Source organism: Macaca nemestrina, chromosome 19 (assembly GCF_043159975.1).
Source record: "Macaca nemestrina isolate mMacNem1 chromosome 19, mMacNem.hap1, whole genome shotgun sequence".
In the NCBI taxonomy this organism is placed as follows: Eukaryota; Metazoa; Chordata; class Mammalia; order Primates; family Cercopithecidae; genus Macaca; species Macaca nemestrina.
In genome coordinates this window covers 59,230,161-59,243,973 of record NC_092143.1, presented here as the reverse complement: position 1 = coordinate 59,243,973, position 13,813 = coordinate 59,230,161, and the positions used below count along the sequence as shown (strand labels likewise).

General features: G+C 42.8%; 1 protein-coding gene across 2 annotated transcripts in view; it reads right to left on the bottom strand.

Moving 5' to 3' along the window:
* Positions 1 to 8,346, bottom strand: part of LOC105498372 (kelch like family member 14) — a 101,014-nt gene extending 92,668 nt beyond the window's left edge. Inside the window, exons 1-2 of one of the 2 annotated variants that reach the window (XM_011770443.2) lie at positions 8,016 to 8,346; positions 5,013 to 6,005 (exon numbers count right to left, since the gene is read on the bottom strand). In XM_011770443.2, coding sequence (XP_011768745.1) covers positions 5,013 to 5,962 — 950 coding nt within the window. In that variant the 5' untranslated portion in view covers positions 5,963 to 6,005; positions 8,016 to 8,346. Of the gene's footprint in view, positions 1 to 5,012; positions 6,006 to 6,281; positions 6,865 to 8,015 lie in introns of those variants that run through there. The other variant, XM_011770445.2, reaches the window with a different exon arrangement.
* Between the last annotated feature and the right edge of the window lie 5,467 nt (positions 8,347 to 13,813).

Genomic DNA, 13,813 nt, shown 5'->3' with positions numbered 1-13,813 from the left:
AAAGAATAATATTTCATGATGTGAAAATTATATGAAATTTCAGTGCCCACAAATGCAGTTTTACTGTAACACAGCAATGACCATTCATTTATGTACTGTCAGTTGTGTTTTTGCACAACAGGGGAAGAGTAGCACAGTTGCAACAGAGACCTTGTGACCCCAAAGCCAAAAATAAACACTGTGTTGCTTTTTATAGAAAAAAAGTTGCTGACCCCTGGCTTGGAAAAACAACTCTCCTAATTTTTTAAAATCAGATACATTAATATTTAACCCTCACAAGTTTCTTTTTAAAAGAAAAGTCTTAAGTCTACATGTAACTCTTCAGTCAATTACTAGATTACAGCCTGGCTAGCATTTGAGGAGTGATAGTAAAAAACAGCACACTGTGAATGACAACATAGACGTGCCACACTGCCTGGGTTCAGCTGTGCAATCAGGGAGCAATGCTTAACTTCTCTGTGAATCAGTTTTTTATCTATATGAGGCTAATGATGGTACCCATACCTTGGGCTATTATGAAAATTCAATTAATTAAGGTTTTGTGAAGTGCGTCAACATCACCTGTTACTCAGTAGCAGTTGCAAAAAAGGTAACAAATATTTTACTGTTTTTTTAAGTTAAGAAAATTGGGATACTTAGAATTTGCTAAGGTAATGAGTGAACCTCATGTTCATAAAAATGGTAAAAATACAAGCATGAATTAAAACTGGAAAATGTCCACTTTTAACAGTAAGTCCTCTATTTCAATACAATGCATTCGTATCCTTTTTAATTGCCTTCTGATTGTAGGATGTAACTATTTGACTCCCACACCGGTTGATGTAATTTTGTAATCAATGGTCCTGTTTCAGATAATAAACAAATTGTATTCTGAATGGTTGAATAATTTCTGATACAAAATTTAACTACCTAACAATTTTTAATCTGAGGGTATCAAATTGATATAAAGGGAAGTAACAATTTAGAGAATGCATGGATACAAGATTAGTTTGCTTTGTTAAGGTTATTATTCAGTTCTTAGAAAGAGAACCAATAGAAAATATTGTCCTACATTTAATGAAACACTTTCTAAGCACCAAAGCCAGGAATCAAAACTGTATATTAGGAAATGTAATGGCATTTTAGTTATTGCAAGTCATTTTAGCAGATAGATAATTAGTACCCTTCATGTTTAAATAGATTTTTACATTAATTTATGAGAAATCTATGAATAGACTATGTTTTGTAGTAAATGAAATCTTAGGTAGTCTCCTGTTGTTTATAAAATATAATTTCTTTAAAACTACACTTTGATATGGAACCCCACACAGGACATAATAGCTAGTTGTTAAATGCTTAAAAAATATGATCATTTCATGAATGTATTTCTATTACAGGTGTTTTCTTGGAGAAGGTTCAGTAAACTTTTGTTATGTGCAATAGTAACGTAGATTAATGTATTGATGAAGTACAACATTGAGCCTTTCTTATTTCATAATCTTAATTCATTCAACTTTTAATAAGCATTTATGTGTTACATTGTGTGAGGTGCAATGAAAATGTAAAACATTAGTTAATTTTATCCAGTTAATTAATATCTAGTCCAATTTGATTTATTTGGGATAATTGCTAAATTATATATTAAAATTTCAAACTGCAAATAAAAAAACTATTTGGGTTACTTAAGCTAAATTTAGACTATAAGTCTTCTGTTATTTACATTTAATGTACTAAACACTGCATATCATGTCACTTTATGAAACTAAATTTTCATGCTTTAGATGATGTTAATATTGACTTGCAGAAAGATTAAATCAAGCTGATTTAATCTATCCATCACCTCTCCTCTTTGTCATGTTTTTGTGTTGAGAATGTTTCAAATCTACTCTTTTAGCAATTTTGAAATATGTAATACTTTTTTAATAACTGTGGTCACGTTGCTGACGCAATAGATCACTAAAACTTATTCTTCCTGTCTAACTGAAACTTTATATCCTTTGTCAAGTCTTGTCATCTTAAATTACTTTTGTGTGTATTTGAATACAGAGTGACAAGTTTCTTGTTTTACTTATTGTCCTTATGTTAAGTTTGGTAAAACGGAATACGAATTTGAGTGCAACCGGTAAACTTAGAAAAACTAAGCAACAAGAGGGAATCTTTTAAATTAATTTGAGCATTTGTATAAAGATTTTATACTTGAGTTCCTTTACTTTTCTAGACTTAATAGAAATGCAAAATTATTTAATGATCTTTAAAATGCTTAAATTGTGATTATATTAATATCTCTACTTTCTATAGATAATATATTCTTTAACAAGTCAATTCTGTTTTGAAGTTATTCTATTTGCTTATACTTTGTACTTACTCCAAAAGACTGGTCAATTTTACATTTTCATCTCCCTCTCTGAATTTAATAAACTCTTTTATATTTAGAGTTTAAAAACTACAGGTGGATAAAAAGTAATAAATACAAGGTCCTTCTATTCAATTGTCTTCAATAAAAGTGATGTAATCTCAAAACCAATTGGTTAACACATTTATCCCCCTGTTAAGCGACACATAAGGCTGAGGGAACATTTTTATATTACACTGATGCTATAATAAATGGGCTGATTTAATACTGCTGGTTGCAACTTACAGCATTTTTGTCTACTTTAAAGTTAGGAACTTCATGGTTATTTTGGCATTCTTCCTGTGAATTAAAATTAAAATAATGTAATTAGTCTGTAAAATTCAAAGTGCTACATTTACGAATAATGGAATAAAACCCAAATTATATTATTTTGAGGTCAATGACAGGTTCGCATGAACTATTTTCTTTTCTATATCTTTCTCTTTTAAAAGAAAATACAGCTTTCTTCCTACTGCAGAAGTATCAGATTCTTCCAGCATCCATGACACTTGTAAGCATTTAGTGGTCAGACACCACTACATATCCTTCAAATGATGTGGCCCAGTGAAGCTGGAAGGTGTCGTCACGGAGGCAGGCAGCCTGGTATCTCAGTCATCCACCAGGACAGAGCCAGCAGGCCTTAGCTGGTGTGCTGAATCTTGACTAAAGTGGGAAATGGATTTTGCATTTTGAAAGTCAACTCTTCTAACATTGAATCTTAGGACATACCTATTAAATAAAAGTGCATTGAGAGCTTCAGAAATTATTTACTGGATCAAATTTATAAAGCTCCTCTGCCAAAATTACTTTTAGAATAAGTTAAATCTTAATTTGATTATTCCTCTGGGTTTCTGAATTTATACCGCATTATACATATTTTTAAAAGTATGAGTAAATGTATGTGCAGAACTATAATGTGTTGTCTGAATTACTGACTATGTATGATATATGCTAAATGAAGTATACTTGTAGGTCATTTAAAAGTGGTAAATATTAAAATGACAGAATATTAATCACCAATGCCCACTGCCCATCACACTGAGTTTGCCATTTGGATGTTTAGACAAGCGAAAAATTCCAATAAAATAAAAATACTTTTCATGTTTTTTTTCCTCATTGGCCTCTTGTGCTCACTGTTAAAAGCACAAGCGGATTTAGATTCTTGTTTCTTCTATTGTCCTATTATCATCTTTTGACACCACGATTCATTAACTCATCTCCCACGGATGTTAGAAAAATCAACTTACAGCGTTTTGTTACAAGTTCAAAATTCCTCATGCCTACTCTTGGCCTCTCCTTAACACTAGAGCCGCCTAAAAAAGTGTAGAGAATATCTTCCATTTCTTGAAACTTTAGTTACCTAGGTCTGCTGGAAATACAATGAAAAGTACACACACACACACACACACATACACACACACACACACCATTTAATTCTATAAGGCTGCACAAGGTGGGCCCCATCCTTTAGACATCATTCTGATTGGGAAAATGCCGTGCTAGATTTTCAAACCATTTGCTTTACTAATGTAACACTTTGGTGGTTAGGCTGGAGTAGCCTAGCATCTGGAATCATGATGTTTTATCATGAGAAACTGAGAGGATACTGTTTCTCTTTTCTAAAAAGAGAAAGAAACCCTTTGCTAGGGCTCATTAAAAATGGTTTTAAAATTGGAGCCAATAAAACACGATTGTCAATTCCTACAACCTTTTTATCTCAGCAGCATTTTTAAAAGGCATCATTTCTCTCTCCCCTGAAATCCTACTTGCAACACACACAGCCACGTTTCTAACTGGCAACAACAGGAGCAGCAACAACTCCCCAACTTCTTTGTCACTGGTGAGCAGGCACACAGCCCAACTGGAGCTAGAAGCCTCTCCACTCCCCCATCCCAATTTTCAACTGCACTCTTCTCAGAAATGGGAGTTACTAGGCAAGATTCACCCCATCACCCTGAAATCTCTTGCTTTACTCTCCTTTAAAAGTGAAAAGGAAAGGCTTTCCACAACATAGAAAAGTTTGCCTGGGCACATGATACCAGCATTTCCAATAGTGACCCTAATAGACAAAGCATTTTGGAGCTCTGACATTCACAGGGAGCAGATCCCAGTCATGAAGAAACAACTTGAGTGTGTGACAGCAAGACCATGAAAGCCTTCCTTTGCAAGCATCGCCTGGGCTCTTCTGCTCACCCAAGGCAGAACTGAAGAGGGGTGGAGTGGGCATTCCTCACCACAGGATCCCTTTTCTAGAACAAGCCCATCTTGAGATTTGTAGGTAGAACTGGCTTAGAGAGACTGCCAAAGCTACACTTCTAACTCTCCTGGCCTTTGGCCCCACCTGCCTGTCAATTTCAGTCTGAGTCCACAGTTCCCATGTTTACACTCTGGAGATATCTAGAACCTCGGCTTTGGAGCGCTCAGGGATGCTGTTAGGCCAGTTCCCTATTGACCTTTCAGGGACTCTGAAATCAACTTTCCCAACACACTCTGAATTGTTTGCGTTTGTTTTCATCCTGCCAGAGCCACCCGCCCAGCCCACCCATCTCTCCCCTCCTCCCTGCCCCCTCCCCTCCCTCCGGCCTCTCTGGCTCTCCCCCCCACCCCCGCCACCCCCGCCCTCCTCTTTGTTGTCTCCTACCTGCTGGCCAGGCTCTGCCTGCAGTGCTGCCTGAAGGGCATCAGGTGGTAGTTCATGGCGTCCAGCAGCAGCTTCTGGCAGACCGGGTCGGTTCGCATGAAATCCACTGACTGGACCCGCTCCACCAGCTCCGGGGCCGGGATCAGCGCGAAGCGGAGGCGCTTCATGAGGTCAGGCGCGTACTGCATGCGGGTCTCGCGGTCGTGCTCCAGCCACAGCACGGACATCTGGAAGAGCGCCAGCTCCGACTCCACGGGGGGCGGCAGCGAGTCCAGCAGGGCGCGCATCTCCTCGAAGTTGAGCAGCAGCACATCCTCCACCAGGTACTTGTTGGCCAGCTTCTTGGTCTCCTCCAGGCCGTGCAGCGCGGCGATCTTGCACACCTGCTTGTAGTTCTGCACCGAGATCTGGTCGTTGAGGAACTGCACGCAGAGCTTGGTGACCTGGGGGATGTGCAGGATCTTGCTGACCGACAGCACCTCCTCCACCGTGTCCAGGGACAGGGTCACATTGGCCGTGTAGAGGTACTCGAGCACCAAGCGCAGCCCGATGGACGAGCAGCCCTGCAGCACCAGGTTGTTGATGGCCCGGGGACTGGTCAGCAGCTTGTCGTCGGGGGAGGAAGAAGGAGTCCCGGGCTCTTCCTGCGGCGGCGGCTGCTGCTGCTGTGACGGCTGCTGCTGCTGCGGCGGCTGCTGCTGGTCCTTGGGGGCCCCCAGGCCGTCCTGGCCGCCGACCCCTCCCCCGAGAGGGGGGTGGCTGGAGAAGAGCGATCGGAAGTACTGCGAGCAGGAGGCCAGCACGGCCTTGTGGCAGTGGAACTGCTGGCCCTGGGCCGTCAGGGTCACGTCGCAAAACAGCTGCTTCCTCCACAGCAGGTTGAGGCCGTGCAGCAGGTTGTCGCTGTGGCTGGGGTCGAAGGTGGAAGTCCTGTCCCCGGATCTGGACATGGCGAGCTGACTCTGTGCACCTGGCTTTAAACCCTCCTCCAACCTGGCAGACAGGGGTGGGGGATGGGAGGGAGGGGAGCAGGGTGGTGGATGGGGTGGGGTGTGGTCGGGGTGGGGAAGGGTGTGGAGGGGAGGGGAGGGCGAAGAACAAGAAACAAGGCTCAGCTTGGCTCCCTCCTGGCGCGCTCCGGACCCCGACCCTAGGAGGAAAGTCCGAAGACGCTGGATCCGTGAGCGCCACCAGAAGGGCCCTGTCTGGGGTCCCGGCGCCGGTTCTGCTCCCTGCGACTCCTCTCGCCACCTCCCACACACTTCGTACCTCACTTTCCTAAAACCACCTCAGCTGTTGGCAGCAACAGCAGTGGCAGCAGCGACGGCAAAGTGGCGGCTGAGGCCGAGGCACCTCGTGGGCTCGTGTCCATGCCGGGCCGGATGAAGGGAAAGGCTGGGGAGTGGGGAGCCGGGGGTGCCCTGAAAGCGCAGAGGCGACCGACGGTGAAGGTTTCAGGTCAACTTATGCCCGAAGCTTTGCTTTTCGCAGTTGGCCCAGTTTGGGGGAGGGGGTAGGAACAGGGGCCCGACAAGCGTGCGGGGTGGGCGATCTTAGCTCTCCAAAAGCTGGGACCCCCTTCGATTATCCATGCTGCCCCGAGAAACTCCTAGGCTAGTAGTCTGAGGGAGGAGATAAAGCCCTTTCTTCTCCCGGGAAAGTGCAGCGGAGCGCGGTGAGGACCCGCTCAGTGGACTCGGCAGAGGCGGGAGCTGTCCTTATCAATTCGAGCTCATTTCCCTCACCCTGGCCCTGCCCGCTTCCCTGCTTCGCAAACTGTTGGCTTCCCCGTCACCACTCAGTTTGGCTAATTTTTCAGAGACGCCTTTAAACCTGGCAGGAGAATCCTTCCACCACCCCCACCCCCACCCGGTGGCCCCCTTTCCCCCGTCTCGCTCATTTCAAAGCCCGGAAGTTCGGGCATCTATCTCCCCTTCCAGTGCGGGGCAGCACCGAGGACCCAAGGGGAGGAAGTGGGGCTGCGAGGACGCGTTTGGAGCGGGAGCCGGGAGGCCGGGAGGCCGGGAGGGATTCGTGTGCACGGTTTTCTCTCCCGGGCACCAGGCGCAGTCGCTTTAACTCCAGTAACTATGAGAAGTTCAAGTTAGAAGGCAGGTGTTGGGGGGAGGGGTGGGGGCTGTGGAACGAGTGGGGGGGCGGGGGCGCAGTGGGGTGCGGGGTCTCTGCGCCCCACCCAGCATCGTGGCCGGCAGCCGCAGCTGCCTTCTGACCCCCTCGGTAGAGCCCCCAGCGGCCCCCCACTCGGGCACCCCCACTCCCCCGGCCCTGGAACTACTTCTGTAAAAAGTCTGAGCCGCCGGCATCTAGGCGGAGGAGGGCAGGGTGGGGGAGGCGAGGCGAAATCGATACGCCCGGTCCTTAACCTGTAATTGCACCTTCCAGGGCTGAGCAGAAAGGGACCCTCTGCTCGCATCCCGCCCGCGCACCCGCCCGTCCGCCCGCCCGGGAGAGCCGCCGCCGCCGCCGCCTCCCGGCTCAGAGGGATCCCGCCGGACCTGCCCCTTCCACTGCGGCTCACTCTGCCCTGCCTGGCGCCGGTCCTGGATCGCCGGCTTCCTATTTATACCGGACTGAGCTCCTTTCCACTCACTTTCCCATCCCGTTCCAGGTGGACCCTACCCTCCCTCGCGCTCCCTCCCTCGGCAGCACCCCCACGCCCGCCCCCAAAGCTCTGGCTTGCCTGAAACATCTTAGAGTCTCTCTCCCTTTAAGAGGACCCGGTCATACCTCTCTCTAGCTCTCTCCGCTTCGTTGTCTCCCCCCCCCCATCTTTTCCTATTCCCCTTCCTTCTTGTTCTCCTCCCTTGCCTTTCCTCCTCATCTGCTTATTTCTTGCAATAGGAGTTTTATTCTTTATGAGCGTTTGCCATACAACTACCCCCCCAACACCTCTGAAAGACTCCCTCCCCGGCCCTTCCCCCTACAACAACCCAAAAGACAGAACAAAATACACACAAGGCAGACACAAGGCCAGAAACTTACCTGCTCTCAACCAGCTGCAAAGTCAAGGCTCACTTAAGCTCCCCCCAAAAATCAATTGTCCTTCCTTTTTAAAGGTTTGCTCTCTCCTTGGGAGGGGGAAAACACCTTCTGGTTCCCAACTCCAGGCAGTCACTCTTTACAATTTATTTTGTCGTACATCATTTGATCACCATGAATTAGCAACAGCAAGAAAATGTAGGAGAGGGAGAAAAGAGAGAAAGAGAGAGGGAGAGAGAGAGGGAGAGAGAGAGAGGGAGCAGAGCTTTCTGCAAGAGAAGAAGAAGAAAAAATGTACGTGTGACAAATTATGCTACCAAGAAACAACACATCATTATCCTTGGGCCTGGGGCTCAGTGAGTCGTAACGAGAGTAATAGGAAATCCACGGTTGGGGAGAGAAACGGTCGTGCTTGGCCAGTAGAGAGAGACCATACAGGGGGATGGATGCTGGAGAGACTCGCAAAATTATGGCTCAAGGCTATTGTAAAAATTGTCGAGCGTAAATGACTGCGATTTCAAACATCTTTGGAAGAAAGAAGGGGAAAAAGCGAGCCCCCCCTCCCTCCCTCTCCCTCTCTCTCCCTCTCTCTTCTCTCTCTCTATAAAGAACCGTCAAGTTTTAGTGCGCATTGCTAATTAGTCAATTTCTCTCTGCCTTCACAGGCTGGCGACTTCGCTGCTGAGCTGAAACTGCTAATTTCTGTGACCAGCTTTTTTCTTAGCTGTGATCTGGATGAATGAGTAGCTGTCTCACAGAGATGACAAAAATAAACTCTAATCCCCCCCAAAATTTCCACTACATCTTTCTCATGCATAGATTTATGATCTTCAAGCGCTCTGTGCAATATGCAAACTTTTTTTGTGTCTGTATATATGCTGTTGTTTCCAGATTTCACTACATTGGTATGCTGCTTTTCCCTTCCCCCCACACCTCCCCCTCACCCCCAGCACTATGAAATGCAGAAACAGTCTGATCTCAAAGTATGCTAAGATATCACTTTATTCTGTTTTGTTATTTGGGATTTGGGTCTGATCTAGAAGATACTAGCCCTTGCCTAAAAGGTGAGTGGCTGAGGATACACACCAGGGTGGTGGGAGTAGTGCTGGTAGACAGAATAGAGGACAGCCCTTTGCTTTACATTTGCTTCCCATAAAGCACTATGCAAGGTTTATGATCTTATTTGAAAACATATTTTCTCTATCATTTTGTCTGGTGAAACAACTGCCTCTGAACTTCTCTGTCAGCTCTTCAACAGATAAGGGTGCAGAAGTCACATTTTTTTTTTTTTTTACTGAAAGATTATCATATTGTTGGATTTGTATTTCAATTAGGAGTGTTTATTTTGCAGGAGGTAGAATCAAGTGCTAGGAAACCCAGCTGCAATTTCACAAATGTAACCTTTCAACTTTGGAACTCATCTGATATATAAGGGCAACTACCTAGTGCTCACATTTTTGACCCTGCTTACCATGCAAAAGGAACCCCAGCATGTTTCTGGAATTTTAGCTGTACTAGAGATTCATGTGCATTTTGGTAGAGGACATGTTCTCCAGACTTATCTCATGATGTATTGCACCCTTACATTTATAGCCCTGCATTTCGGTCATCAATGGGGGTTGGAGGTGTCCAAGAAAGAAAGAAAAAAAGAAGCAGAAAAAGGAAGGCACGCCCTTAAGTAAAATGAACGCGAAGAAAACTGGACATGAGCTAAATTGAGCTTTGTTTGCTATTAAATATATGAATATGATTCATTCTAATTTATATGTGCTCTGATGAGTAAACTTATTAAAATACATATCAGGGCACCACTGCAAGACATCTATTCACACCCCCCATCATCTCTTTGATTTGTGAGAGATGGAAAGACACCTGCTTAGGAAAGGGAGGAAAACTAACAATTCTGAGGTTCAGAAATAGAGATTCCCCATTTACAATGATAATGTTAACATGCACATGGGATATTCACTCTTAAATAAATGAAGAAGGATCAAACTGAAACATTTAACCCTCACAAAAGCCCCCCCCCCTTTTTTTGTCAAGGTTCTAGATTATCTGAGAGTAAGACTTCTTTATTCAGATCCTGTTGAGATGCTGCATTCTCATATTTATGTTTATAATGGAAATGCCCCAGTACATGATTAAATCATATAAAAGAATTTTGCTGTTGTTTAGGGCAGAGGAAAGAGAACAGATTATCCAATTCTCCCGGCCCTATTATTTGTTTTGATTTTTTTTTTTAAATTTCCCTTGTTTGGGTGTTGAACAGGAAGATCATGTGACTCTAAGGTAGAACATTTTTGGAGTTCTGTGTCACTAGCAATTAAAGCTATTAAGTATGTGGGGTGTCATAAAACTCTCATACATGTAAAGTGCAATTTTTATTTATGCTTTTGATGTTGATCTTTTATGGACTTCTCATGAAGTATTTGGAACTAAGCCCAAAGACAATAATAGTATTTGATCACTTAAATTATGGCCACCTTCCTGTTTTATCATGAAAGAAAGTATGTTCGTAGGCCTCAAAATAGCTTAGTTTCAAATTTCTGTTTTTCTATGGATAGGATATATTGGTCACGAATTATGATTACCAGGCTCTTTATTGCTTCCAAATAATATAAAAGCCACATTTCAAACATATTAGCTACCTATAATGTTAATGCTTATTTAACAACTAGGGTTGAAGGGGAAGAGAATGGGATTGGGAGCTGGCAATTCCAAAAATGTCTGTTGAAGTGGATAAAAACATTTTCTTCTGCATTCTAAAGTTATCTGATAATGTTTAAATTTCAGAAAAAAATACAATTCTGGTTATTTTCTAAGCAATTAAAAAAGAATATCAATAAAACGTCTCTTCATAATCTGTGCATAAACTAGCATATATGTCCTATAAATCTCACACCTCCAGTATCTTATACTGGCTTTGACTGAAATTATTGCAGAACTCACAAATGAGATGACACTATTTACAATAAATCTCGTTATGAAAGATTCAATTTGCAGCAATCAGATGCTAGCTACTAAGCGATTGTAAGTATTTGAATTTTATCCTACTTCAGTGTTCAACATACAGAAATTGCATCTGTGTGTTTGATCTGTCCTGCTGAGCACTATCAGCAGCTTGCATCTCTGCCACTATTGTTTTTAAAATGGCAGGAAGGACGTGACTAGTCAGGAGCACTCAGCAGGATGGATTTCACATGGCATAAGAAGAGCCAGAATTGTCTTTTTTTAAAAAAATTAAATATGATTGTGTAGTCGCCTAATGCAAATCATCTTCATACTTCCATAGAATTATCAAAATTATTCATTAGTGAATTTGCATTTAAACCATGTACAATGGAAAGATTCTGAAACCATAGCCACTGAGCAGTCTACTAGAGCTGCCATTAGCTTCTAGTGGTCTGGTCAGCCTTCAAGGTGGCAGAGATCCAGGCCTATCAGTGGCTCCAGTTGCTCAGGATCGTCTCACTGGACTGGAGGCGCTGAAGATTATCTTTAGAGCAGTTCTAGAAATGTTTTGCTGCTTGACATATAGGTGCAGCCACACTGAAACTTTATTTTCCTTATTCTTGACTTTTCTGCTTGGGATTTATGAGTTATCATCAAATTGCATAAACATCAGAGCCTGGTCTCCCCTGTGTCTTTTGGATAGTAAACACTACTTCAATGTGATCTGACCTTTAAGATTACCATTATTGTGGAATGGATGGATAAAGCAAGAAATTATTCCATTTTACACTTGGAATAAAATTGAGTAAAGAAGGACCACATAGCTCCTTCAAAGTTAGGGAGCAGCAAAATCCAGACACAACTCACAGATTTCTAGTTATTTATTTATTTATTTTTTTAATCTTGAGTAGATGGGTCAAAGATACCACAGAACCATCAGCACTGAGAAGCTTATTAAAGAACACAGCATCTGAAATAACAATAAGAAATGGTGCTATTGGCTAACAGTTAGGCAAAAGCCAATGGTTTGATATTGCTCTGCTGTCAAGCCCAACTCTGTGGCTGGCATTCTAGGTTCCCAGTGTTTAGCTCTAGCTCCTCTGGGCAGCCTGTTCTGGACACGCTCCACTGTTAAACCACAGCACCTATTGTTAGGCTGTGTCCTTTTGAGAGGCCTTCGTTCTCTACAAATAGAAATCCCACTTACCTCTCAAGAGTAAACTCAGATTTCTTTCCACTATAAAACCTTTCCTGGCAACCTCCAACAGAATAACAATGGCTACTACTTATTGGGTTTATTACTGCGTGGTGGACACTGTTCTAAGTCCTTTAAATGTTTTATGTTCTTAATCCTCTTGCTAATCCTATGAAAGAGTATGGCAGATTGCAAACATAGCTCAATGTCTCCACCCTTCCTGGTATACATACCACATTATAATGTGGCTTTGCTGCTCCTCTCATCAAGAGTGGATTCGACTTACCCAATCCTTGAATGTGAGCTGGCCTTGTAACTTGCTTTGACCAATGGAATGTGCCCCAGAAGCGACCTTGTGCCAATTCTGAGTCTAAGCCTCAAGAGGCCTTGTGTGTTTCAACTCTCCCTCTTAGAGGCCTGCCAGATGTCATGTGATGAAGCCCAGGCTAGCCTGGTAGAAGATGACACATCACATGGACAAAACATTCCCCAGATTGCCCAATAGCTGAACTCTGATGCGTGAATGAGCCCAGCTGAGACAGGAGAACCAACATATTCCAAATGACTGATCCACAGAACCCTGAGTTAAATCAATGGCTGCTGTTTCAAGTCATTAGCTTTTGGGGTAATTTGTTCCATAGCCAAATTAGCTGCTGAAGAAAGGTACTATTATTTTCATTTTACTAATGAGCAAAATGAAATGCAGAGAAATCAGGTAAATTTTTCAGAATCACACAACTTTTCAAAAGCAGTGCTTAGGTTCAAACCAACACAGCCTGACTCCAGGGATTTACCATTCTACTGCACTGGCCACAAAAGAAATGCCTGCCTCTAGGAAACATTTATTTATTTCTTCATGCATTCATTCATTCATCAAGTATATATTAAGTATCTATTGAATACCAAACACTGTGCTAAACATCAAGGAAACAATGATGAATAAAACTGCATTCTTGTCCTCAAGAGGCTTACATTCTAGTAGAAGAGACAAGCAGGTAAATTAGCTTCAGCAAGTGAATAATTATACTTGATAATTGCTCTGATAAGAGTATGTATAAGGAATTATTGAAGCAGAAAGAAACACATCTCTAACTTCCTCAGAGTACTTATTGTCTGTAACACTCTTTCAACATTTATTATTTACTGCTTTGTTAATTGCTTATTCAGGGAAATCTGTTACCATCTTAACTAGATTATAAGCATCAAGGGGAGAAAAAGCCCTCTCTCTGGTAAAAATCTCCCATAATACATAGCTTTGTGCCTTGCCCATAGCCGTAATTCAGTAAATATATTGATGGACTATTGCAGGTGAATTTTCAAATGTCTCAGAGAAAGAGCAGAGAGAACAAGGGAAGAATTTAACAAGCAGAGACTGTCAGGTATTTGACTAAACTGGTATTAGTCAATCTCCAGATTATAATGATCTACTGTCTTAAAATTAATAAAATATTTATTCTATTGTGAAGTTATTACTCACAGCACATAGCTAAGAGTTTGATGGGACCTCAGTAAGTGCTTCATCCAAATTTTTTACCTATAGCCACAATCATCCAGCAAAGCTCTTCAAAACTTTGAAGAGAGTAGTTGCTTTAATAGTAATTAAACTACTCAACAAAGGTAGCACAGAGCTGCAATTCTGTACATGGATTCTGGA